The following is a 25,257-nucleotide window of genomic DNA, read 5'->3' on the forward strand; positions in this document are numbered from 1 at the left end:
TGCTGGGGACACGGGACTCGTGCCCAGACCCAGGGCTCCTGCCGCCGGCACCTCCAGCGCGGCCAGTGCACCGCAGCGGTGGCAGCTGCCGAGGGCCACGTCTTCAAGTCTTGGCTCATGCCTTTCTCAGAAAAACCCACGCCGATCTCAGGAAAGGCTGAGGAGAGACTTGAGGATGCCGGCCGCTGGCGCCCGCTCCAGAGTGGGGCAGGGGGGTGCAGCGCCTCACCTGCAGCCCAGCTCCCAACGTTGAAAATGTCGTGCAAACTGCATCGGTCTGTAAACCAAATCATTCTTAGCTGAGGCTGAGCCAGACCGTTGCCTTCAGCCTTTCTCTCAAACAAGGCCATTTTTCGGCTGGCATTTGATTTGCAAAGAGTGAGGGACACGGAGCAGCTGCTGACTCACGGGGCAGCGCTGTTTCGCCCAGCCACGGACTCAAACGGCTTCGGTGGGTTTGAGAGCTATTTTTTGACCAAAACCATTTCTTATGCATTTTTCTTTGATGATGATGATGACCCACAGAGAAGGAATTGCATGCTTTGTTTGTGATTTGTGTTCCGGAGCGGCGCACCCTGAAGGGGGCTGAGCAGCCAGGAGTTCTCCTGGGGCGGGGGGGGATACCTTGGGGAGGAGCAGGGTCTGCACTTCGCTGGTCGGGGAGGCAGGCAAGCACCCCCCTTGCTCACGCCTGGGCTGTTCAGGTCCGGGCAAGCCAGCGCAGTCGGAGGGAGCAGGACGGCGGCCGTCAGGAGGGTTTTCCTGTGCCCGTGGTGTTGCTGGGGTTGGTGGTGCCGTGGGGCGCAGGCTGTTCCCCAGACAGTCCCAGGGTGCGTGCGCAGCCCTGCCTGGCGAGCGGGACCCTGCTCTGCCCGCCCGGGTGGCAACGGCCACGTGCGGCTCCTGGGGCCGGGGGCACGGTGGGGACCAGGCAGCGACCCGCCGCTCGCACCCGGGAAAACAGGGCTGAAGCCAAAGCGCTGCTGTCAAGCAAGAGAGAGTGTGTGTGTGTGCGTGCGCGCCGGGTTGAATACCGGCTGTCGAAGGCAAGGGGGGCTCGGGTGCTGCGGCCCCCGGCAGGATCGGGTTTTGTTTTCTTGAGCAGAGCACTGGACAGAGGTGCCGTCCCTTCTGCAGGGCCTGCGGCTCTTTTACAGTCGTACGCAGTTCATCCGGGTAGGAAATGCACCACCAGCTCATTGCCGTTCCGCGTATCACCGTGCAGGTCCGAGGACTGGCCAGGCTGCTGCCTGCTGGTGTTGGAAGACTTGTCTCTTTTGCTTTGGTTTAATTAAAAGTGGCCTTCTGTAACAAAAGGATAAAAGAAACAAAAAAAAAGCGTAAAATGCCTTTGAGTGATTTCGGTGGAGGTGAGACTATTGCTGCTTGTGTCGGTAGTGGTGTGATTGTCCGTATGCACGCCTGTTTATATACGTATAGACATTCAATGCCAGACTTTATCGTGTCTCCAATTTTTGTATGTAGCCTGTGTCTCTTTTGGACTGGTTTGCATCCTGAGTGAATTTTTGCATTTTTAAAAAAAAAAAAAAAAGGTGTGACAATTGTTCCGGGATGGCTGGGGACGAGGGGCGTTTGGGGACCTCCCTTGTGCGCCCGGGGGGAGGCAGGAGGGCCGAGGGGAAAGACTTCATTTGCCCGGTGTGACGACGCAGTGGGCGCTGGTTTGGCCCCTTTGCTTTCTGTGATGTGTATCGAAGTGTCCCCAGCGAAGGGGACCGGTCTCGGCCAGAGCAATCAGTCGCCCTCTGCTTACCTGAGCGGCACGCCGGCTCAGCCCGTTGGCTTTTAGGCACTTGCTTAAGCTTAATTAGTCCTGCTGCTGCGCTGAGCTGGGACCTGCCTTCCCTGCCGGAGGTGGCGTGGAGGCGAGCGGCTGCTGAGCACCGCGCAGGGGAGGCTCCTCTTGGGCTTTGCAGCTGGGGTTCTTGAGTGAATGGTTGTTCATTTCAATCTTAATTTAATTCTGAAAGATACCACAATGAGGAAAGGAAAACTCATACTTCTGGCCTATTTTCCATCCCTTGTTATCATTTTGAACAGATTAAAATGGATCGTTAGGCTATTTTTAGATTATTTTCTTCCTTAGTCAACCATCAGTTCTTAGGAACAGATGTTTAGAGTAAGGAAAACAGGTTGTGCATCGGGTCAGTCACGGCATCTTTCTCTTTCTCTTGTATAGAGCTCAAAAATAATAATCCACATCTTGAGTTGTCGAGATGGCAGCACAAGCAGAGCAGCGGGTAGGTGCAGCCTTGGCAGATGTTGTGTTTGGCTGGTTCCACGCTGTGTTACCGGGCCGGCGCTGCTGCTTGGCCGGGGCTGGGTAACAGCGTCAGCCAACACGACGGCCCCGCTCTCCGGTATTCCCCGCAGCCCTGCACGGCCAGGGCGGGGGACGGTGCTGTTCCAAACTGGGAATTTGCGTTCTTGCCAACCGTGGGATGCCGTTTCACGCCCTCGGAGGGATTGTGCAGCTCTGCTGTGGCTCGGGATGAGGCCCGTTAATTCGCACCCTTTCTTTGTGCTGTGGAAATGAATGTGAGCGTGAAGGAGCACCGGTGGTGGGACACAGAGCCCCCCACGGCTCGCTGGGGGCTGGAGGCTCGCCTGTGTCAGCCCGTGCTTCCAGGGACATCCCCCAAGCTCCCGCCCCATCCCACCGGGCAGCGACCCGCACAGGGCTGCGCGCCTCCAGATGAGACATCCTGGTACGAATGCCTTACAGATTTGCCTTAACAATCTGCTCCAAAAGAGTGTTTCTTCACAGAGTAAGAAGTATTAATTGCAGCCACCCGACGATTTATTTGCATGTGGTCAAGCCCCAGCCTCAGCATCGCTGGGCGAGGAGCTGTGGTGGGAGCGGGGACCTCCCGTCCTGCTGCCAGGGTCCCCCGCGTCTGTCACTGCATGTAACCCCCCACCCCGGCTAAAAGCATTTCCCTTTTGCTCTGCGCATTAGGACCTGTTCTCTGAAGGTCCTGGTCTAAGTGCAGCATTGCTGCCAGCGCTGGCCACCGAGTCAAAGCCCTGGAGACCTGTTTGCCTCCCCGCGCACATCACAGCAAAGCCAACACAGCGGCACGCTCTCACGCTGGGCAAATGAGTCTTTGTTTAGAGTGAGGATGTGTCACTGTGTTACCAATTTATTGAAATGCTAAATACTGAAAAACCTAGACTGTAAAGATTTTTATGTGTTTGGATACATCTGCTATGTGAAAAAAAAAAAAACCAACCTAATTTTGTACATATTGTATTTTTACTATTCAGCTGTACTATACTGGCTCTTCATGCTCCAGACTTTACGTATCCAACATGAATAATACCCATGTAATAAGCACTTGCCTGAAATAAATATAAAACTGAAATAAACATGCACTGAAATCTGAACCGGGATTCTGCATTTTCCTCCTTGTGCTGTGCATGCAGATATTTCACTTTGTTTGCAGTTTTCCAGCTAGAAGAGCCGTGCTTTCTCTCCCTGCGTAGCCATAGCCGCCCCTCCAGGTGCCGTTACCGATCAGCGGCTCTGCGCCTCTCCCAGACCCAGCCCGCAGCTCCTCCAGCGTGAGTGTCCGGACCAGGCGGTGCTGGTGGGAAGGAAGCACTCTTTCCAGCCTCCGCAATGTGTGAAAACTTGGGCCCGGGTGCCCGGTGACCAGCCGGGGGGACGTGGGCCAGAGCCCAGCTGGAGCCCACCCGACCCCCCGGGTGCTGCAGGGCCGGCTGAGGGTCCCGCCAGGCCCCGTCAGATGAGGGGCCCTGCCTGCCGGAGCGGGGTGCTGGGCACCGCAGCGGGACGGTCCTGCCCGCCTTCGGCAGCCAGACCCGCGTCCGGGCACCCTTCCTCCGGCGGGTGTGCTCCGGAGGGGGGCTCAGCAGGGCCCGTGCCTGTGAGATGAGGAGTTGGAAGTACAGCCCGGCTAAACCTTCTGCTCCTGACTCGGATTTAAATGCTCTCTCCTGCAGGTGATGAAGCCGGAGTCTTGGCTTTTCCTGGTTTCCTTGCCTCCGGTACGTGGACATGGAGCCCGGTAAGCTGGAGAGCGACGAGTCAAACCTTTATGGCAGCTCAGGGGGAGCTCAAGGGGGGTCGGGGGAGGAGGGGGGGCTTGAGGGGCTCTGCGGGGCTCAGGGGGGGCTCTGTGGGGGGGGTCTGCAGGCAGCTGCTGGGCACTGGTGAGCATTTCAGAGCCACCACGGCTGCACCCGGGTGGGGATTTGGGGGTGTTGGATTTGGGGGTGTCTTGCTGCACCCAGTGTCGAGGTTAATGCTCCAGCACAGACTTGTTTTGCAGCAGTTTGCAGCAATTTGCAGCGCTGCTGCTGCTACAGTTTTTAACAATTTTATTGTCGTCCTTGTTGCGCAGACCCCCTCACTGCCATTCCCCCCCCCCGAAGCTCTCTTAATTATGCCCCATTTGATTTCCAACCGCTAACAAAGCCCTTTGGTGAGACATTGCTGCACTGTTTTCAGGCTGCCCTGCCAGCCCGGACAGGTGCCTGCGTTGGGTTTGGTTAATTAGATGCCATTAAATAGCCCTGGTGGTCCGGTAACTCCCTGGCATTGGTATGGAAATGGCCTGTCCTCTTTTGACATGCAAGATATAGTGTTCATCTGATTGTTTAGTGCCAAACTTTACAGTGGGCCTCAGTAAACCATGTTCTGAAAGGGATACACTGTCCGTAGAGGCTGCGGAGCAAAAGCAGTCGGCGTGAACCTCCGCTAGCGCCGGTGGCTGCTCGACCGGCCGGGCTGGGGCTGCCTCAGCGGACCCAGGCACACGGTGACGGAACGGGTGGGCGACGATTAACAGCTGTAAGAGTCACGAGCAATGGCTGAGGGACGGCTGCACCCACCCCGGTACAGAGAGGCATTTGTTAGGCCTTGTTACAGTGGAACGGGGAAATGCTCCGCTATCCCCCAGGGACCCACCTCTGGGCAGAGATCTCCAGCCTAAAAACCTGGAAAATTGCTGCAAAACCTGCCAGCAGCACAGCACCCAGCCGGTAAGACGGGAAGTTCCAAAAAAAGGATCGTCCCTGCTACAGAACAGGAGGCGCCGGAGGATTTTTAAGCGGTTTGCAGGGGGAACAGGGAGTGATGGAGGATTTTCTCCTGGAAGCCCAACAGCTTGGCCAGATTTAATGCTAACTGCAGCACGACTGGGCCCAAAATGAAACTTTTATTTTTTAACACTTGTCACAGGCCTGTGCCTGCTCCCACTGCTTCCCCAGGGAGAACTGGCAGTGGGCTTGGCCTGCGAGTGCAGTGCTCTGAGGGACACTGTGTGCAGCTCACATCCACCGTTAAACTCAGCCGAGGGACGTTAGCAGTCATTTGGTGATGACCTACTTACTAACTTAAAAAATACTGCTTAGTACAATAGCCCCGTGCTTGCTCGTCATAGAAACGTTAATTACATATCGCACTCTCTTCCCAGCCAGCCCTGTCCTCAGGACTCCCTGTTCTGTCTCTGAAATTACCTTGGGGGGAAAGAAATCGCTTTCAAAAAGCTCCACAGAATGCCTTGACGATAAGTATTTATTCATATCTTACATTTAAACATAAATAATTGAGCAATAAAGAGAACAGTCTGCTCCCGACAAAAATAAATAAGTCAATACACAATATTCATAAAATACAATTAGACAGAATGTTATAACAAATACAACAAAGTTTGCAGAGGTTTGTTTTTTTCTTTAGAGTTGTATAGTACATTCCCAACATACCAAAGAAAAATAGTGCAGTTTTATTTTTTACATCACTTCCTCAGGCTCTGTGAGCTGGAGGGTTTTCTCGCTCCTGTCCATTTTTTAAAAAAATACTCTTTCACTTACCCAGTGACCAGCCGGCCCCACAAACTGCAGCGCTCGTGAGACCTTTCAGCAACCGCGCACCGGCCCACAGAACGGTTCGCACACGGCTATAAATACCGATGAGCTCGGCCTGCAGCGCAGCACCCCGGCTCTGCGGCGGGCAGCACAGCGCAGCTCCACTCATCCGAACTTTGTCCTTCTGTCCCTCCCACTGTCGGTATTTGAGCTGCGAGGACGCGGGAAGGGGCTTTCCTTCCCAGCAGCCGCCTCCGCAGCACCTGGCCCAGAACCGAGCAGGCTCATCTGTTCTCGCTTCTGTTTGGCGAGCGTGATGCTCGTGAGCCCGGACAACAACGGGCTCATCCCTGAAAGCATCTCGCTACATCAGCGACAGGGGACTTGTTTGGGTTTGGTTTTTTTTTTTCCCCTCCCCTCAAATTTTGAGAGGCCAGTGTAAGGGAGGGCTTGGCTATTGAGCCGAGGAGCACTTTCTGTGCGTTTTTTTCCCTTTTTGGACTATTATTTACCATTTTTAGTTTACTGCAAGCATAAAGATCTAAGCAGAGATGGTCTTTCTAGAACCAAATCTACCTTTTTCTTGTACAAGCAACACCCGGCGCATGAGGATCTTAAGGCAGCGCTCGCTTCGTGCAGAGAGCAAGTGCCCACTACCTCCGTAGTAACAAGGCCAAAGCTCTAAAGCAAATACATCCTATCAGTATTTGAATCTTCAAACATAATAGTTTTATTCCCTACATCTCTTTTTTGCTAAAATTTGATTTTAAAAGTTCATGTGAGCTGATCTAATTTATGTAAACTTCTTTGAGCAACTTGGTCAAGTGGAGGGCGTCCCTGCCCCTGGCCATGACCTTTGAAGGTCCCCTCCAACCCAAACCACCCCGTGAGTCTATGAAAAGCAGAGAGAGTTGTTTTCTCTACAAGGCTCAATGGAAACAAAGCTGTGTAACCCTGCCTGCTCTGAAAGATAACCCTCTCTCCCTCCCAAAAAAAAGCAGAAACACAAAAATTCAGATTCAAACTAAATTTTTTTTTTTTTTTTTAATCAATCACTAAGGGTCTAATGGCAAGGGGTGGAATACTTGGGAATACTTGAAGAGCTTAAACTAAGTCCTTAGGTTTTCTAGGTGCACAGGTCACGAGTATCCATGAAATCTGCGGCTAACCCCATTAGCAAAAACCTGCTCCCTCCCTCGTTGACACAGAGATACACTTTTACTTGGAAACAACACGCACCCTGGGAAAGTAGATAGAGTATACATGACAATTTTACACAGCGTGATGAAGTGCTAAGACAGCAACAGATCCATCTGCAGGTCCAGGGCAGAAGCCCAGCTAACCCTCCGTCACCTCCGCTCTCTACGCAGGATGGGGCGGAACGGATGCTGCCACGTGAAGCATGCGGCCAAGCAGGAGAAGGGGCACAGAGCAGGCGGCTCTACAAACCAGCAAAGGAGATCGGATCCCGTGCAACAATTTCAACTGCTTCATCTGGCAAGTGCTGATACCTGCTTGAGTAGATGAGCGCCGGGTTTGTGTTCGCAGGATCCCAAGGAAAGAGCTCCCAGCTTTGCAGAGCAGGGAGGAGGCAGCTAGTAGTGTGCAGTGAGTAATCTGGAGGAGGCGAGGTTCTGCTGTGTCTGCTCTGTAACGCAGGATCTGAACTTCACGGCACTCTGCACGGACGCAGAGAGCGTGGGAGCTGGTAACGTGAGCAGGGAACCTGGTTCCGGGCACTAAACTTGTGTTAACCTGAACTACGTGAGGCAGATCTTGTCATCTGGGAAGATTTGCAGAGTAAGTTTGCAAAGTAAAATGAAGGCGTGTCTGTGGCACGTGCAGGCCATGAAGATGCAACAGCGTGAGCTAGTCGGCAAAGGCTAACTGATGGTTTTAGCTAATGTTGCCAGATCTTCGCTGCTCATATTAACCTCGTTATTTAGTTTAAGGCCATTCTCCCAGCTGGTAACCTTATTGACTTTAATTGCTGCTAAACACTCTGCTAAATATAAACCCAAAAGTTTTAGCAACAGGAGCTCATACGCATTCTCTTCCATGTTCAAGGCATAGACACCGAGTCCAGGAGCACGCCCCTCCAACGACCCAGTGCAATGCTTGCAACACAGTGAGTACTGGATCCGGCCTTACCTCCACGGAAGGTTCTGGCAGAGCACACAACGTGCATCCAGGCTTTAAAGGTGCAGTAAGTCAAAATATAAATGTTCTAGTATGTCAAGTCTCCCCCCTTTTTAATATCTCAAATATGGAGCGAGACGGTCTTCTAGAGAGGGAAATAAGAGAATGCAAAAACATTTTGTCTAGAAATACAAAGTGAGTGTAACAAGGACTATCAAACACAAACCTTATCTGGTGAAGGAAGAGTTCCGGTTTTAAAAGTCTGTTACAAATCTCTGATATTTATTACATTACATGGAAGATGCAATTAAAACACCACTTTGAAGTTACAGTGCAAGAAGTGCTCCGTCTGATAGCTCACGACAAGGCCCACAGTGACAGTCTGTTCGTTCTCACTTGTTTTCAATCAGTGTCTGCACTTTGTAGACAAGGTCTCTTGCTATCCTCAGAATTTCCTCAGCATTATGATGCTCTGCCATTTCTAAAAGACACAGACAAACATTCTTAACTGTAGTGGCAAGAACTTCTCTGCCCTAGCATTGATATTAATGTAGCATTAGCGTTAATTAGCGTAACATCAGCAGCAATCCAAAAGCATTGCAGGGGGTTAGGTTTGCAGAACTAAAGATAGAGTAAGTGGATGAATCCCTTAGTGTTGTAGGTCCTGGCATCAAGATCTAATCCTTCTGGTGTCAGTTCTCTTGTTGCAGAAATCCCAGTGCCATGCGACCCCAGAGCAGGAATGGGAGGTCTGTACCCACACACGCCTGCAAACAGCCCTCCTGGGATCTCTGGAATGTAAAGCTGAACCCAGCTTGATCAAAAGATGCCTCTCCTGGCAGGGACTGCTGCTGCACTCTGGGATGCAAGCGATAAATACAATTAAGAAGGGCTTCATGTACCCGAAGTTGCGTGCCCACATCGTTCCACATACAGACGTCTGCACTCTGCAGTGTGGACTAAGATCAGAAAGCAGCTCTTGACAGCACCGAATCCTCAGTTCCACAATAAACATTTCATTCAGCTTAGGCAAGTACCAGGGGTTTTTTTGGTTGGTTGGTTGGGTTTTTTTGGTTTTTTGCTGGGTGGGGTTTTTTTGAGGGAAGCATTAATGTATAGCTTTGGAATAAGAGTGGCTGAGGCAAAAACAAAACCAAATTTGGGGCTTCTGCAACAGATGGCTGAAAGCCACAGCATTGATAATTTAGTAAATTACTGTGATTACACAAAATTGTTTCCAAACCTCTTAAAATATCCTAACAGGGAGCACTTGTTGCAGACTAACTTGCATTCCGCAGCCAGGAAGAGACCTAGCTTGCTTTGGCAGAATACTTGCTCTGGCAGTAGATGTTGGCTACCGTCTATGGACCACTACGGTAAGCGATCAACCATGGAAGTGGTTTGGGATGTTTTGCATGAACAGTTGCTTCTGTGTTTCAGCCTCAGCAGGGTCAAGCCCTGTACACAGAAACGACTCTGGGAATCTTAAAACCTGCAAAAAATTAAGCAACATTTTAGCACCTCCCATTAAACCAAGGGCAAAGAGTCACGGTGGCAAATCTTTTGAACAGAAATCCTGAAGCTTGCTTTGTGGTAAAAATTACCGCTGGCACTGAAAAAGCTACCATCTTCTGTGGCACTGTTGTTTGCGTGTGTCAAATGAGAGCTTCAGGAAGCGTGTGAAAATCTGGGCTCTTCATTTAGATGAAGGGGTAAGAGATTCAGAGCTTAAAACGACCAGGGGCTCAGCAAGAGCACTGCGCAACTGCAGACAGTCTGAGTAAGGGAGAAGGAGCAATCTCTCGTTACTTGCTTTTTATCAAAATGGCTCTCAAAAAAAAAAGTCTCTTACCATTAAAAAACTTGATGATATCAGTGAAGTCCATGTTGTTATCACGGATAATCTCTCGATAAACTTCCACAAGTGCTAAGGCAATGAAAAGGACAAAATGTTCTGAAGAGATGTGCTTTGCTGCCCAAATAACTTCCCACACTGTAAATACATCCTCGTACAACAATTCTGAATGGGAATAAACATTACAAGAGCATCTGATTATTCAAATTGACCATTTTCCCCTCTCTAACTAACGTCTTACAGGCCTTACGCAGACATGAATAGTACTTGATAACTCCTCCTTTGCCTCTCCCCCTCTCCTCCAGCCAACTCCTATCACAGTTACTTGTGCAAGTACAGCAACAGAACGGGGTTTAAAGGAAAACTCAGAAAGAATGTAGGTGTGGTGGTCAGACTTAAGTCGGGAAGCTGCCTGAACTGCAGTGGCCGTGTGACAGCAGCACAGGCAGGCCCTTTGTTCTAGGTGGGGCTGCAAAGCTGCATTGTGCACAGGGCCCCCTTCTTGGCTTTGCAGTGGACCTATGAGCACTAAAGCTCTGCTACTTTTAATTGGCAACAATTAATTGTATAGCAGGTGTGCATAAGCTAGGTCTACACACGCCACAATTCAGATATGACCCATGGAAGTTTCGTCTTCTTGAACCATACAGGCTGTCTTCTGCCCAGTCTGGGACGGTGAGGTCCAGGGGTTTGGGATGTGGAGGACAGGCTCTGTGACTCGCTGGTTTACTATTCAGTTAAGAGTCACAGTTCCTCCCCCCTCACTGTCAGGTAGTTGCTCATAATAAATATCTGATGGATGTGTGTCATCTCCCTCTATCACCTTTGTGCTTGAGGGTATTTGAGAGGGATGTCTTCTTTTGATTCTTCTTGCAGATCCATCTGTAACTCAAAGGAGCTACTGACTTGCCTGACAGCAAAACAGGTCTCTCGATTATAAGCAGCTAGATCTGTTAGAGTTGGGGTGTGGGTGTGCTCGTGCAGGGATCCTGAAGTCCTGGGATACTCCCACACTGTGTGAAGTACCTCACTCAGCAGAGTACAACAGCTCCTGGGCTATTGCTGAGCTGCTCCTTGTTATCAAATTGATTAGAAAGGAGGTACCACAGTTTACAAAGGAGCGTGATCAACTTGGGATCACCTTCTTGAGCAAACAGGCATTTGCACTGAGCAGAAACTTGGCTCCAACCACAGTATCAGGAATTCACAACACTCCTTTCTAAGCTCTGACTTCATTCCAGCGCTAGTTCATCTCCGAGAGTTGCAGTAGCTTTCCTAGCTACAAACTCTCTCGTGAGCCTAGCTGCTACTCACCATCCAGACATTTAGACCAAAACACAGAGCTGTTCACAGTTTTGCACAACTAAACTATAGGCATTGAACATTATTACCTCTTTTAAAGTCAAGCAGGAACCAGCGATAGCAGAAATAAAAGTGAGTGTAATCTCCATTCTGGTGCATCAATTCAAAAAGCTCCGAGTCTAGAATCTAAAATGCAAAACATCAGCTGTCAGTATCTTGTCTGAAAGTAGCCAAGATCAAAGGTGCTGGAGTCCGGTTAAGACTTCCACGCTGCTCTTTATCACCCGATCCTGTGGTCAGTCGAAGCAGCTGCTTAGTACAGATACATCCCTTTACTACGTGTTTGCACAATGCCTGTGATGCAGGTGCCCTGACACAGACCGAGGAGGTGAAGAGCTACTGCTGTGCAGGTATGAGGTGACAATAGTCAATCTTCACTCTGATTTTAAAGGTCCAAGCAGCAAGTTACAGATCCTGCTGATTCTCAACAAGTGGCAAATTTTCATCTTCCCACCTAACACTACTCGCAGATTGTAACATAGGAGCTGGGGTGCAAAGACTGAAATCCATTTACCTGGGGAGAAGAAGGAAGAGAGGCTTTTTCATCACCGGTTTGTAATTCTGACGAGCAGTGGCACAGTTCCACACTGGAACGTATAAGCTCTCTGGAACTGAGCAACTACTTGCCAAATGTCTGGTACCTGTCTTAAATGTGTAATACATCTATAGTCACTCCTCACCGATGTCATCCCAAGGGCTGCTGGATAAGCAGAGTGGCATCCTCCAGCAGCCTCGCTACTCAACTGAAACACCGCAGCCGTTGCTGCTACTTGCGCTGGCCGTGCTGGCCATCTTCTTTGTTGGCTGACCTCTGTTTTCATTGCTTTTTAATAGGCCACCTATCAAACCCAATAATGGCTTATCCTGATAGCTTTCACCCTTTATGCTAATCTTGCTCAGGTGCTGAGTGCTTTCTGGAGTGGAATGTCTAGGCCTTAAATCTGTCCAAAAAACCCCATTCAGCAAGCATCCTGTATGAATACAAATACAGCTATGGTCTACTTAAACCTGTAAGAAATTAAGTTTGTGCCACAAGGATCAGTCTTTTCTCTTCCCAAAAGCAGTAAAGACTGGATCTTACTGCTGTTTCTCACAGCGTTCCATTGGAGCTGGACTGAGCCCTAACTGGGTGTCATTACACTGTGTGGTGGCTGTACTGGAGGGGACCTTTAAGGGGGTTGTTTTGTTTGTCAAGATGAGATGAATTGACCTGCTGTAATACACGCACTTCATTGTGACAGCAAATGCTGTCCCTGAGAAGCAGGACATCAGTTTGGGGCTGCGTAAAACAATTCTTATCCTCCCAGCTCTGAAGTACCAGATGACTAGGAACTGCGGTCATTGGAGTTCCTGCCCTTCACCGTGGCATCCAGCTAGTTCTGAGCCTCTGCCACAACCTCATCTTCTTTCAAATAAGATTAAAAAAGACTCACTTGGATTAGGGACCGCATGTTGGCAAAGTGTGTGTCCATAGCACCTCCATTGGGGAAGTTCTGGCTCATCCTCTTCATCAGGTGGCTGAAGCAGCTGTAAGCCAGTTGATCTGCAGATACAATGCAGAACGCTCAGTGTTGCCAATTGTGTGACTTCTGTCAACCAAAATAACGAACTGCAGGACAAGGCAAAAATAGGGGTTTCCCCTTTGCTGTTCCCTAATCCCATCACCAGTATTTAGGTGAAACAGAAGACAGTACCCAACTCTGGACCATTTTTACTAGTTAGGTTTCAAAAGCACCCAGCCTGCAGTTGAGTTTTCAGCTTCAGCAACTGCCAGAACACAGCTGCTTTGAAAATTTAGTCAAATTTAATCTGGAAGTCAGTGAGTGAACAGGGAATCCCCGAGATACTAATGCCAGCCGCTTCAACAACAGCCACATGTAGAGAAAATAGGAATCATGAGCTGCAGGTTTGATTTTCCTGGTGAGCTAGCCCTGGTTAATGCATACAGCCTCTTCTGAAACAGCGTTTCTAAAGAAAGACCTCCCTAAAGATACCAACATGCTCCAAAAGAAAACCTTTCCTACCATTGTCAAGTATAACCATCAAAGGAGCCAGGAGGTCACACATGCCTTGAACATAACCAACTTCTAGGTGCTCCCAAACATAACTGCAGAAAGAAGAAAACACAAGAGATAATAGGATTAAAAATCCTCTTGCTGCCTGGTGGCCTCAAAAATTTGTCTTACACCTAAAATACAACTCCTTTTGGAAGCTTTTAAGTGTCTTGTTCTAGAGTGCTGTAAAAGATAAAGCTGGAAGTCCAGAGAACTACAACAATTTGAATCTTCCAACACACCGGTAGAAAATGATGAATATTTCTGCTGTGTTTTTTTTCAGGAAAATTCCTAAAGGCTTTCTAAACAGTCCCCAACGAGGACAGAGCAGCGTGTGGGACAGGAATATTTCGTGACTCTTACAGTAGGGTCTTCATATGTTGTGAAAGGGTAAAAGAATGTGATCAGTTGTCTACTTACAGGGTGAATTAATATTGAATTTTTCTCTTCCTGTTCCTCAAAAGCTAAATATTGTATTGAAGTCTAATTGATTATGCAAGATAAATCTTAAGCAGCTGTTGAACATTTGTGTCTCAGAACTTTTTGACACTTCACATTCCAGTGTATTTCACAGCCCTGTGTTGTTTTCTGCTTGGATAGAGAGGACCAAACATTACACACATGGCTTGCATATCAATAGTTCGTGAAAAAATAGCTCACAAAAGCATAACAGTCTATGGAAAAAAGCCCAGAGTTTTAAAAAGTACTTGGGTTCTTTTGGCTTTTGTTTTCTCCCCCCGAGGTGGAATTATGGTATCTTTTCTGACACTTGCCGCTTTAAGTGTGTTTAGTTGAATAGCCTCCATGGCAGTTTGCATTCCTAAAAATGAAAACTAACTTTCTATTCATTCCAGCTGGTCTCAGTGGTCAAAGATGCTGGGTTGGGTTGGTTTGATTTGAAGCGATAGTCTTACTGTCTACTTAATAGATGTCTCTGAACACTGTATCCAGGCACCCCAGAATTATTGTCATCCTCACAGCACGCCATTAGAGCACGGACTTATCATGACATATCATTTCCTGATAAGCAGGAAACCAAAGCCCATAGTACATTTTGAGAATAGTTCAAGGTGACTGATAGGGTCTGCCTCTTGTGGTAGAAAGGATCTTTTCAAGCCTGCGTCCCAAACTTGGACCGCCTATCATACCCACGCTCTCTAACCTACCATCCTACCTGTTCCTCCTTGCAAGTTTTTAAAAGTTCGTTAGAATTTTTATACAGACTATTACTTGCATGTTATTATAGTTTATGGATTCTGACAGAAATGTGAAAAGTAGTTCAGTTTACATGCTGTATTACCTGCACATGACATTTCGGAGTTTCTCCAGGTTATCGTCAGTAAAATACCAGTAATTCCGATCACATCTCTGGACATCTTTATCAATTCTGTGCAAATTTAAGGCAACAGTGTCCAATAACTCTATCTAGAAGAGAAGAGTTTTAGTTAGATCTGCTGAGTTTAGAGCATTCTCAGGACTTGGTGCAGATTTGCTCTGAGAATCAACAAACCAGAAGTAGTACAATTACACTTCAGGCACATGAGAGCACCAAAACACTCGATTGCTGTCAAAAATCCCAAGTAAAATGCATGCACTTTCACTGGTAAATGTTCCAAGCCTGTCCTATTTCCAAAAGGTTATTTCCAGTTGAGCAACTCAAGGAGAGAGAGAGGCAAAAACTCAACTACTAATCTGTTGACAGGACGCTAATAGAGATGGTGGAGTCTTGAATCTAGATTGAAGTTGTGGTTCAATTTGATTAAATGTGGGTTTTAGCTTGAATTAAATGACGCTGAAATCTTACAAGTGGTGTGTTGTCCACCCCCCCAACACCTCTCCCAACACCCAGAAATTTTTAGCTGCTAGAACTGTACCACGTTTTTGCCCCTGCCCTCCCACTTAAAAAAAGACCCAATCTTTCTTGCTGTCTTAGTTCCAATCTAGATCAAAATCCAGATTAAAAGATTTGGATGCAAAAATCCTCAGTTATGGTCCCACCACCTGTAGTCCCAAACTAGAACTGTCTCTAATTAAATCCTATCTGAAGAAGTATGAATCTTTGCTAGCAAAGCAATGCTATGCAGAAAGGTGATGGTATGTATGTCGTGACCTACTGTGTAGGATGCGGCGCAGACAGAAGCAACATCCATTAAATAATCCACTTGGGAACACAGCTGCTCTTCTGATACAGAATCCTGAGACTGCAGTACAGCTGACTTGGCTTTCTGCATACGTGCTATGTCTGGATCAGTCCTTTCCAAGTCAGCGCTCGTTTCTTCTTCAGCCCCATCTTCAAAGGAGACACTCTGCCCATCATCAATACTGGACAGGATGCCTGAGGCCACAGAGTAGTTCCTTGAGGATGGCAGCCCAGAGTCGGGGGAGTCAAACTCTACAGACTGTTGCTCTACGGCAGCTGCTGCTGCTGGCATGTCAGCAGACACCACGGTGAACGTGGGGTCGTCCTGACCCTTTGAGTCTCGCTCCACCGAGTCTGCTTCATCTACGGATATGAAGACCTGGGGGTGGGCAGGGGAGAGAAGATTTGGATAAAGCAGGGGAGAATAGAGAAGCAAGAAACATTAATGTAGCAAACAAACCTGCAACCACAACAGAGAAATGACTACATATCTCAGTGAACAAGATCACTGATTAATAGAGCTTCCCTGCATGTAGTTGAGAGCTCCTTGCTCAGTCTTTACACTGAAACTGTAATTCTAAAAATAATACCAATTTATGATCTCATATCCGTCTCCTACGAAGATATCTCCTCCTTTCATAATCTTCAATTAGAAATACCTTGGAAAGCAGTGAAGCTTTTCCTACCTGCAACACCAACACTAAAAACATCTGGTCATTGCAATATGTCTTTGAAGAAGACCAACATACCTCAGGCCTCTGACAACCCAGTTCAGCTCCTACTGTCTGAGGTCAAGACTGGCCTTCAGATTCTTTTCACCATCCAACCGCTCCACTTCTTCACTTGCTAAAAACCTCTTTGTTGAACTATTTCAAGTTCTATTCTCTCTTGCCTTCCTGAAATCAGTTAGCTAACTGTTTGAAGTCTGCATAAGTAATGGATGCCCAGAGACACTTCTGGCACACACATGCCAGCTCTCCTGTCCAACGTGAAAAGAAACCCCTTTCTCGGTTATTCAAGTTACAAAGGGGTTAATTCAGTCTGCCTTTCTACTGCTTAGCATCTTATTTTAGACTGACAAAGGTCCCCTCTCCCAAAATAAAATCACACCCAACCTGTCAATCAGGGACATGACAGAATAAAAAATATGCTTTAATAGTAGCAATCCTTTGCTCTCTGCTGGATTTGAATAAAGGACCTATAAGTAAGAGATCTAGAAAGCTATTCCTCTGCTGAGACACAGATCTTCTATACTAGGTGAACCAAAAAGCCCCTTAGGTAGGTCCCGCTTAAGAACAGCTACAGACTACCCAAACTACAGACCTGCTCTTGGCTCTATTATGGAGGCACCACGCTTCAAATTCTATGTGGGATCCAAGGAGCTCCAGACTGATGGAGCTGTGCTACTCTAAGTCTCTGCTTCCCTGGGCTGTACCTCTGCAAATGCCAAGCCTCCGGCACTGCCCACACCATGTGGGTGACCAGGAAGGGAGTACCTACATCGTTGCTGATGGTGGAGTCCCTGTGAATCAGTCGCTGGACGTGGCTGTCAATGCTGCTGCCCGATGAAAACTTTGCCAGCGTGGCAGAATGCGATTCTTTCTCTCGCTGCTTTACAATGACCTCGCAGGCTTTCCACTCAGCCATGACCTTCTGATACCGGAGAGCAATGTCTTCGTCTACCTGCAGACAGACAGACAGACCCTGAGATGCTGGTCCTCCTTCAAAGACAGCATTAACAATGAGTGGAAACCAGGAGGGAGAGGTCTAAAGCAAGTGCAGTGTCTCAAACCGAAAACCTGAAGGATGCCAAAAGCCCTCTTGCTGCAGCAGCGCACATCACTGACTGGAAAGTGCAATGACCAGAGTGGTAAGATGTTCCATATGTACTGCAGGGAACAAACTATCACCGTAGACACCAGAAAAGATTCATATAGCATGTGTATACGCTATCAACAGCGCTTGGACATCGTTCAGGAAAGAACAAAAAATGTCACTGGCTTTCCTGTGAAACCTCACATAGGAGTCAGATGCAATCTGATGGAGCAATTGCTGCCTCTAACTGGATTATTCCTCATTTCATTACACTTCCTTCCCAACTCCTTCTAACGTAGCCCTTGTAGCGAATCCCAGGGCACTGGTTTACAGTCATCAGCCTGTACAGAATTAGGTGCTGGAAGAGACTCCTGAGCAGTAGAAATCCCATCTCACACGGCCCAGTCGCGTGGCTGCGCTGCGCGTGGCCAGATCCAACCGTTCTGGTTCCCATAGTAATAAAACCAGATTTTTGCCACTGCTGGCCTCCTCTGTTGAAAGACAGACACAGAAACGCCCCTTGAGCTATTAAGGCACATGTAGTAATTTTACTACTCTGTCAGTTGTCAAGAGCTGAAGAGAAACCGCAATTGTGAGCCGGCTTCAGGCTCTGGACTCTGGCTGGAGCTGCTACCAGAGCATTCATGCTAAGAGCTGCAGGCTGTTTGTCACTGGAGGTAGCTGTAGAGTCATAAATCATAAGACACAACAGTTAGTGGAAGGCTGGAGGACAGCCACATTGGGAGTGCCCCAGATACTGATGGATGACTGCAAAAATATCATCAGAGGGCACAGATGATAAATCACCCATGATGACTTCAGTTAAGGACATGAGAAGTTTCCGCTATGTGTAATGTTATGACTTCTCTCAACTCATCCATTTAATGGACTCTTACATTCAATGCTAAGCTTTAGACTCCAACAGCACCTTTCTTTGAGGAGTCGGTTATTACTGTTATTTACTACAGGTGCTGAGTAGCTCATTAGGATTCCAGGTAAGGTTTGGAGCACCCTGTGTTAGTATGGTACAAACTCAGGGGGAAAACATTTCCTATGGGAACTTGCATTCTGCAGATCAGATCTTTTATACCTTGCAACATATCTTTATGAATTTATTGTAACTCCTATTGTACAAATGGACTAAAGTATTTATCTCTTATGTTCTAGCTGTATACACGTGTGCCCTTTGAAGCTGGGGCTAGAATCCAGGAGTTGCGGCTCCAGATCTCCCACTCTAAAAACTAAGTATCTGGGTCCTTTTTTCAGTTCCAGACATACCTTCTATTTCTACACACGGATCATAAATTTGATGGCTCACATACCTGTGGAGAAGAGAGACAGCAAAATGCAATCTATGCAAGAAACCTCCAATATCGTGTATTTCTTGGAGGTTAAAAAAAAAAAAAAAAAAAAAAAGGAATGGAGCACCAAATGTAAATGTAATAAATTCACACTGCATCTGGAAGTGCTGCAGTTTAGCCAGCTCACTGCTGCTGAAGCTCTCAACCAAATTCCTAAGTCTTCGGAAGGGCCCTCCCTTTCTCACCCAGACAGTAAGAGTTAAGGAACCAGTCGTGGTGTTCTAGACAGACTTCTCTCAACTTGTGCTGCATGCAAAAAAGGGGTGATTGAACAAGCGCCCTTGTAGAACAGAGGTACTTTGAGCAGGACTCCGGCAGTGTATCAGCCTGGCTGAGTATCTGGATTTGCTTCTCCTGCGAGGCAGTTTGCCTGGCCTGAAGGAGATGGGGCAACCACCCCGACTTCTGCCTCAGTGGTTTCTGAGGTGCTTCGTCTTCTTCCAAGGCTGATGCCGTGGGACGGCAGGAATTTACATTCTTGATGTACATACTGTAACCACGTTAGACATTATGGAAAATGCTAAATATAAATACCTACAAAGATGACTGGAATCAGGGTAAAGAATCTGGATTGTGGCCCAGTTTGAACAGTTAAGGGGTTTATTTCTCCATCTGTGTTCAGAACTGGTTAATAAAGATTAGTGTGAGGAAAAATGAGTCAAATTGCTATAGCAATTTTTAGTAGGAAGAATTCTGTTTATAAAGTGCCCAGTGTTTGCAAGATAGCTAATTTTTCTATCACAAGGCTCTAGGTCAGGCCGCCCTTCTGATCTGCATGTGCTCACAGGGATATAAACTATCCCTTGGGATATAAAATAATTGGGAGTTAGCAAATGCCAAATGTTTTGATATATAAACCACTCCTTATTCATTTAATCCAGAACAAGATCAGCTACTGCATGAGTGCTACCTCCCTGGCAATAACACAAACAGAAAAGCAGATTAACATGTTAATTATATTCCAGGGCAAACCCCATTACTGTTCTAGACAGTTCAGCAAACATAATGTCAGTTAAAAGCAATGTTTTACCCACATACAAATTCAGACCTTACGCCCAGGGCAGTGTCCTGCTGTAGTCCTATGGCTCTGCGAAGGAGAACATCCCTTTCCTCAACAGCCAAGGAGTAAGACTAGCGGCAGTGCTGGGGTTTACAGTGGCGGATGGTGCTCTGCTACACGTGAGCCCAGGGACCGCAGGAGCCCGGTTACAATGGTGGCACCACCCGATCTGCTCATCGCAGGAGGCCTACGCTTAAGTCCTTGCTCTGCACGTGATCAGCTCTACAGCTGTGTTATGGAATGAACCTGGGGCTATTACATGTCACCTGGGGGTAATATGTTAGCTTTGGCTCAGTACTGTGATAAAAATGCCACACAGCACTCAAAACAGCAGCTACATCGATCAGATAAAGGCTGGCGTAGCCTAGCAGATGCTTACGGAGAGCATGTAGGAGTAAGGACCTGGAGTATTGCTGTATTTTTCTCAGCACTCTGCCTTATGATCACATCCAGTTTCTGTTCAGTAAGCACGGCTGAGCAAAGGCATGACTGCCTGCCATTTCACCCAGCTCTATCTGTTAGCAGCCGCGTTTATTATCAAGGCACTCGCCCAATAATTACAACAAATGAAAGCATTCAGCAAAGTAAAAAGTCGGTATTGCTATAAACAGATTAGTGAAGGGAGATAATATAACTAAGAGTTGGGCAAATTGTGGTTTCATTAATGGAAACTACATACTTAATGCCACGTTTCAGACTGCAAAATAAGGCTGTGACATAACCTAGGCAAGCAGCAGCATGGGAGATATTAAGAGGAATAATGTCTCATCTGAAATTGCACCTTGTGTTTTACAGAGGCAGATCTTAAATCTAGCAAAAGCATAATAAATGTACAAATCAAACCTTCCTCTGGGTATTTTTAGCCTCTAGACAGTAACTCCAAGTGCACTTCAGAAGGTACTTCTGGGCTGCTTACAGCTCCAACAGAATTCCACACGTGCAAATGCAGTATCACGTAGATAAAGTACTTATTTCAAAGAGCATTCTCAAGTATAACTCGGCCAACACACCACATAAAAGAGGGATGACTCAAATTACTATCCAAATGTCAATGTCTCCTTGTTTTGTGAGTGACAAACAGGATTTGTTCAGGGCAAGTGCATGTCACAGGCAGAGGCTGCATGCAGGTTTCCCAACGTCAATAAAAACCTCCCTTTTAGTGATTTTCAGACATAACATGATATCATAATCCTCTACTAACATGTCACTCTTGTTTTCAGTAGCATTTTTCCCTTAGGAATATTGAAAAAGTAACAAAGACTAACACTTGTTTTTCTGAATGAAAACAAAACCTATTCTGCAAACGTACTTTAAACCCCCGGAAACCTGTGCTTACCTGGTCCATTTCCTTTTTGGCCATGCCAAATTTATAGTGACCCAACAAGAACGGCCATACTTCCTTTCGAATCTCATGCTGTACCCCACCGTAGTAAACTCTTCTTAGTAATTCTAGTTCCTTGTAATTCTACAACAATCCGGAGAAAAAGGTATTGAAGGAAATACATCTTTATTTTCCTCAGGCACGCACACCTACACTTATATCTATATAATGACAGTGAAATGTGTGCGTGACACAAATTCTGCAACTTGATGCGTGCCTTTACGGCCCCAGCTCAAATCCAGTCTAATGTAAAGTTACCATACCTCCCATGAAAATAGCTTTTAATAGACTAGAATCATCAGGAGAACAGTTGCTTTGATGTTAATTGATATCTTTGCCATCATCAGAGAAGCAAAGGATAAAAGGTATTGTGAGAACCGGCTCTCTCACTAGAAAGAAAAGTGTCCTGTGAAGACTAGAATGCACCTTTAATGCTCCCTGGGGTCACTTCAAAGGGATACCATGCTCCACGCAGCAGCGTATAGAAGCTAGTTTAATGATCATAAAGGTATTCTGTTCCTTACCTTCTTGTCCTTCTGATACTTGCTCCAAACCTCTTTAGTCAGGCCTCCTGCAGCACTGGAGGGTTTGTCAGGTGGGATAATAGCGTGGTTCACGAGGGCAGAGAGGTGCGTTCGCACTGTTGACAAGTGGCGGCAGTAGGCAAGCCCTGCGGTTGGGGCAGGAGGAAGATTTTTATAAATGAGCGATCCACCTAATGTCAGCAGCCCCTTTTTGAAGATGAAGCTGTGACATTTTAAACCTGCCACTAATAATTCTACATGGACTAAACTTGCATTGTACTGTATAAGAATGAAGAATTACAACACAGCCAAAGATTAAATAAATCTTACGCAGAGTAGTAGTATCTGACTATTAACATTACGCTGTAAAACTACGTTCTGTCTTCACTGAGCATCAATTCTCCAATTGCTATGTGCAGAACCCACAAATAATGGAATTATGAAGCTATGATACTTGAGTCATGTCCACCCTACTGTCCTGAGGTGATCTGACTCACAGGAAGAAATCTGGGGTTGGACTGCTTTCTAAAACAAACATCACGTGTTTTTTAGCTGAGCACATGGACACCACAAGGGCTGGATATAAGATGCTTCACTTACATCCATAAAAGGCTCTGGAAACTATTTGCCTCTTCATGCTTTCACACAGCATCTTTAATGGCGTTCTGTGGAGACACGTTAACAGGAACACGATAGGTCATGGGGACAGACCATCTGTCTGTCTTATGCTGATCCCTATGACCTACACATAGCAATTCTTTCTCTGCACCAAGGTTTGTTTAGCTAAAGGACAACGATAGCGAGAAATTACACTTTATAAAGCATTTTCCCCACCAGCATTTTGGCCCAAAGATTAACCTGGTGCATTTAGCTACAACTGCTGCAGGTGCATTGTGAAGGTCCTTGTGAAATTAGATGAATCGTTGCCCTTTGTTGTAATTGTTAATGACTTGTTAAAGAATATGCTTCCAGAGCCGAGTTATATTAAACTAGACAAAAGAACTAGTTGTAATTTTTCTATCAAAATGTGAGAGTAGTTTAATACATTAGTTTTAATAAACTGAATTTCTTACTGTATAACTCCATTTTTTGTATTAGAAACTACTTGAAAACTGTTACTTGAAAACTCCATCTCTGGTGCTGCAACCAATAAAGCCTCCCTGCTTTTAACCGTGGCATGCACCAAGCCTCCCAGGCAAGCTCTCTGCACAACGTGCTTACCTATCGTGGATGCAGTTGCAGCAGCTGGGTATATCATAGGGAGAGCTGCCCGTGGAACAGGAGACACACGAGGAGCCTTGGCTGCAGTGCTCCAGCTGCCACGAAAGCAAGTTTGCCCCAAAGCCTTGCATCTCTATCATTTCGCTGGTGTCTAGGGGAAAAAAACCAAACAAAACAGCAGGCCATCAACCTTTTTTCTTCTTTCCCCCTCTTCCTTCTGTGCATCCTGATGGCTTCATGCTTTACTTCTCAGCAGGCTCTGAACCTTGATTCCAAAAAGGGGAGAGCACCGTCCTAGTGACCTCAGAAACAGCTCTCGGCACACCTAAACCAGCTGCATACTGTGCACGGTCACTTCCCGTGAAGTCAAATCCCTTCACCATTTCCCCCTTTCTTGCCCATGCACATCCCAGTTCATGTCTCAAGAGAACAGAGAAAAGGCTGTTCTAGTAACATCTAAAAATGGTTCTTGTGTAATGCTACAGTAGAGATCATCTAATCTGACCTTCTATTTAATTCAGATCTCAGAATTTCATTTTGCAGTTCCTGGAATCAGCCATGTCACTACTAGTCCAGCTAGAGTGAAAGTTTGAGCACAAGAGAAATTAAAAGAAATAAAGAAAAATTGATTCAGTTATTTTCAGAGGATACTTCTTTCCCCCTTAAAACAGATCCTAAAATATTGAGCGCTGATGGATAGTTCAAGTCCTACTAATGTCAACACTATGTTTCTAAGAGTAGGATACTCTGCAGGAAAATGTGATCCAACAGTACAGTGCAGCTTCCTGAGTTATCCCTGCTCCACCAAATTTATTTGCCTTTTTAACCAGCTTCAGGAAGATAACCTCAAAAAATCACCAGTTGCCTTCAGAAAGCTTGGCTTCAGCTCTCCAACTTTCCCAGCTGGCATTTCAGCTTGTGCGTTTCTTGATTCATAATAAATAACTGGCCTTTCAGCTCACCCGTGATTAAAATTAAGGCAAATGCCATAATACTGTATGTTACTAAAATTAACATTTGAAAGTGAAATCCAGTCCCCTGGGCCGTGCTTTTAAAACATACATTTGATGGGTGGTGGTAGGGGCAATTCCAAACCATCTCATGCATTTTAAATCAAGGTAGCATAAAGCATTTTAGTAGTGCCTATCAGAAAGTGGGCATAGGTGAGGAAGGAGTGGACTAAAAACATTTGTTAACAGAAAAAGCACAGGCTCATGCGGAAGCAGTCATGTGTATTTCATTTCACAAAACAAAGTGTGATGCAAAAATGCTCTTCACCTTAATTCTTCAGGAAGGAGCTGAATGACCCAGTATTTATTGCAGCTTCTTATTGGGTTCAAATAAAAACCACTGGACAAACATTTTTAGATCATTATTTTTTGCCTCCCCTTTACAGACAAGAAAAGTGGGTTTTTCAGTTTTAATTTTTTTATTTTATTTTTTAGAGAAACAAGGAAAGAACCCCACAGAACCTAAAGATTCAGATGAAAGGTACCTGAAGTAGTGAAGAATTAGAGTGAACAGCATCTTTTATTAATTGTAGTGGTGTTATCTGTAACTTCAGCTACATGCAAAAGTCGAGCATGTTGCAAAATGTAAAAGCAAATGGCTAGCAAACCTGCTACAACAGTGTTGTCATTATTGAATAGGGATGCTGCTGGAGAGACAACAGCCAATCCAATCTAGTTCAGCAAGAATCACTACTCAAACAGCAAACATATTCCTAACTACACCGTTACTGTCAAGATTAAATAAGCAAAAGCAGATATCTGACAGCTGTTTTAGTGGGATAACTTAAAACTTCCATCACCTGAAAAGGACTAAATTGTATTTCTTACGCTTCAGATTGCACATGTATGTTGTAGTGTTAGACCTTTGTCCTCTCCCTTATCACCCACATCCAGACGTGATCCGTTAAGACACACAGAAACTTCCTGAAATGATATCTTTTTCCAAGGGGAATGCTGTATTTTGGAGTGTCTTTCCACCCATATCTTCCAAGAACTCTCTACTAACTTGGGCTGGGCTTTATCAGTTTCTAGGGGCTACTACCTTGGGATAAGTGTGTGGGCAGCCTACAAGAAATGAGGAGGATCTCCCTGAACACATGTTCATATCCTAGCTAAACAGAACTTAAGCACTACTCAGAGATGCAGGGCAATTGCTGTCTCCTACAGTCAGACCAGACTAACATCCGTTTGGAACTAAACTCATTGCTCCACTATTTAAAGGTATGAGCATCTTATCTGGCGTTAAGATACATTGGGTTTTTCTTAAGAAATAGAAATACCAGAAAAAGCGTGTTCATGCTAATGCACGAATAAAAAATATAGACAAGAGCCAAACTTGCAAGCAGTTGCTCTCCTTCCTCTGCAGATGTCAAACTTGACAGCTACTTTACAGCCTGATAACAGAGACAATTCTGTTCTTGCTGACACACTCCAGTTATTAGGAAGAGGTAGAGGCTGCTGTTTTGATTATAACAGGAGGAT

General features: G+C 46.3%; 1 protein-coding gene and 1 long non-coding RNA gene across 12 annotated transcripts in view; one reads left to right on the plus strand and one right to left on the minus strand.

Annotated features, from left to right (window-relative positions):
- Positions 1-3,954: 3,954 nt before the first annotated feature.
- Positions 3,955-7,353, plus strand: LOC142604488 (uncharacterized). Its single transcript, XR_012838352.1, has 3 exons — positions 3,955-4,052; positions 5,463-5,559; positions 7,224-7,353. It is a non-coding gene; the product is annotated as an uncharacterized LOC142604488 (long non-coding RNA).
- SGSM2 (small G protein signaling modulator 2) overlaps positions 5,546-25,257 on the minus strand; it is a 63,837-nt gene continuing 44,125 nt past the window's right edge. For 4 of the 11 annotated variants that reach the window (XM_075771315.1, XM_075771311.1, XM_075771310.1 and 1 more), the window contains 12 exons: positions 22,766-22,916; positions 22,145-22,209; positions 21,545-21,690; positions 20,976-21,104; positions 16,904-17,086; positions 15,378-15,782; positions 14,564-14,688; positions 13,234-13,316; positions 12,643-12,752; positions 11,239-11,335; positions 9,845-9,919; positions 5,546-8,473 (listed from right to left, as the gene is read on the minus strand). In XM_075771315.1, coding sequence (XP_075627430.1) covers positions 8,385-8,473; positions 9,845-9,919; positions 11,239-11,335; positions 12,643-12,752; positions 13,234-13,316; positions 14,564-14,688; positions 15,378-15,782; positions 16,904-17,086; positions 20,976-21,104; positions 21,545-21,690; positions 22,145-22,209; positions 22,766-22,916 — 1,658 coding nt within the window. In that variant the 3' untranslated portion in view covers positions 5,546-8,384. Of the gene's footprint in view, positions 8,474-9,235; positions 9,485-9,844; positions 10,013-11,238; positions 11,336-12,642; positions 12,753-13,233; positions 13,317-14,563; positions 14,689-15,377; positions 15,783-16,903; positions 17,087-20,975; positions 21,105-21,544; positions 21,691-22,144; positions 22,210-22,765; positions 22,917-25,257 lie in introns of those variants that run through there. The other 7 variants (XM_075771306.1, XM_075771312.1, XM_075771307.1 and 4 more) reach the window with 4 other exon arrangements.

Source organism: Balearica regulorum, chromosome 19, assembly GCF_011004875.1.
Source record: "Balearica regulorum gibbericeps isolate bBalReg1 chromosome 19, bBalReg1.pri, whole genome shotgun sequence".
Classification (NCBI taxonomy): domain Eukaryota; kingdom Metazoa; phylum Chordata; class Aves; order Gruiformes; family Gruidae; genus Balearica; species Balearica regulorum.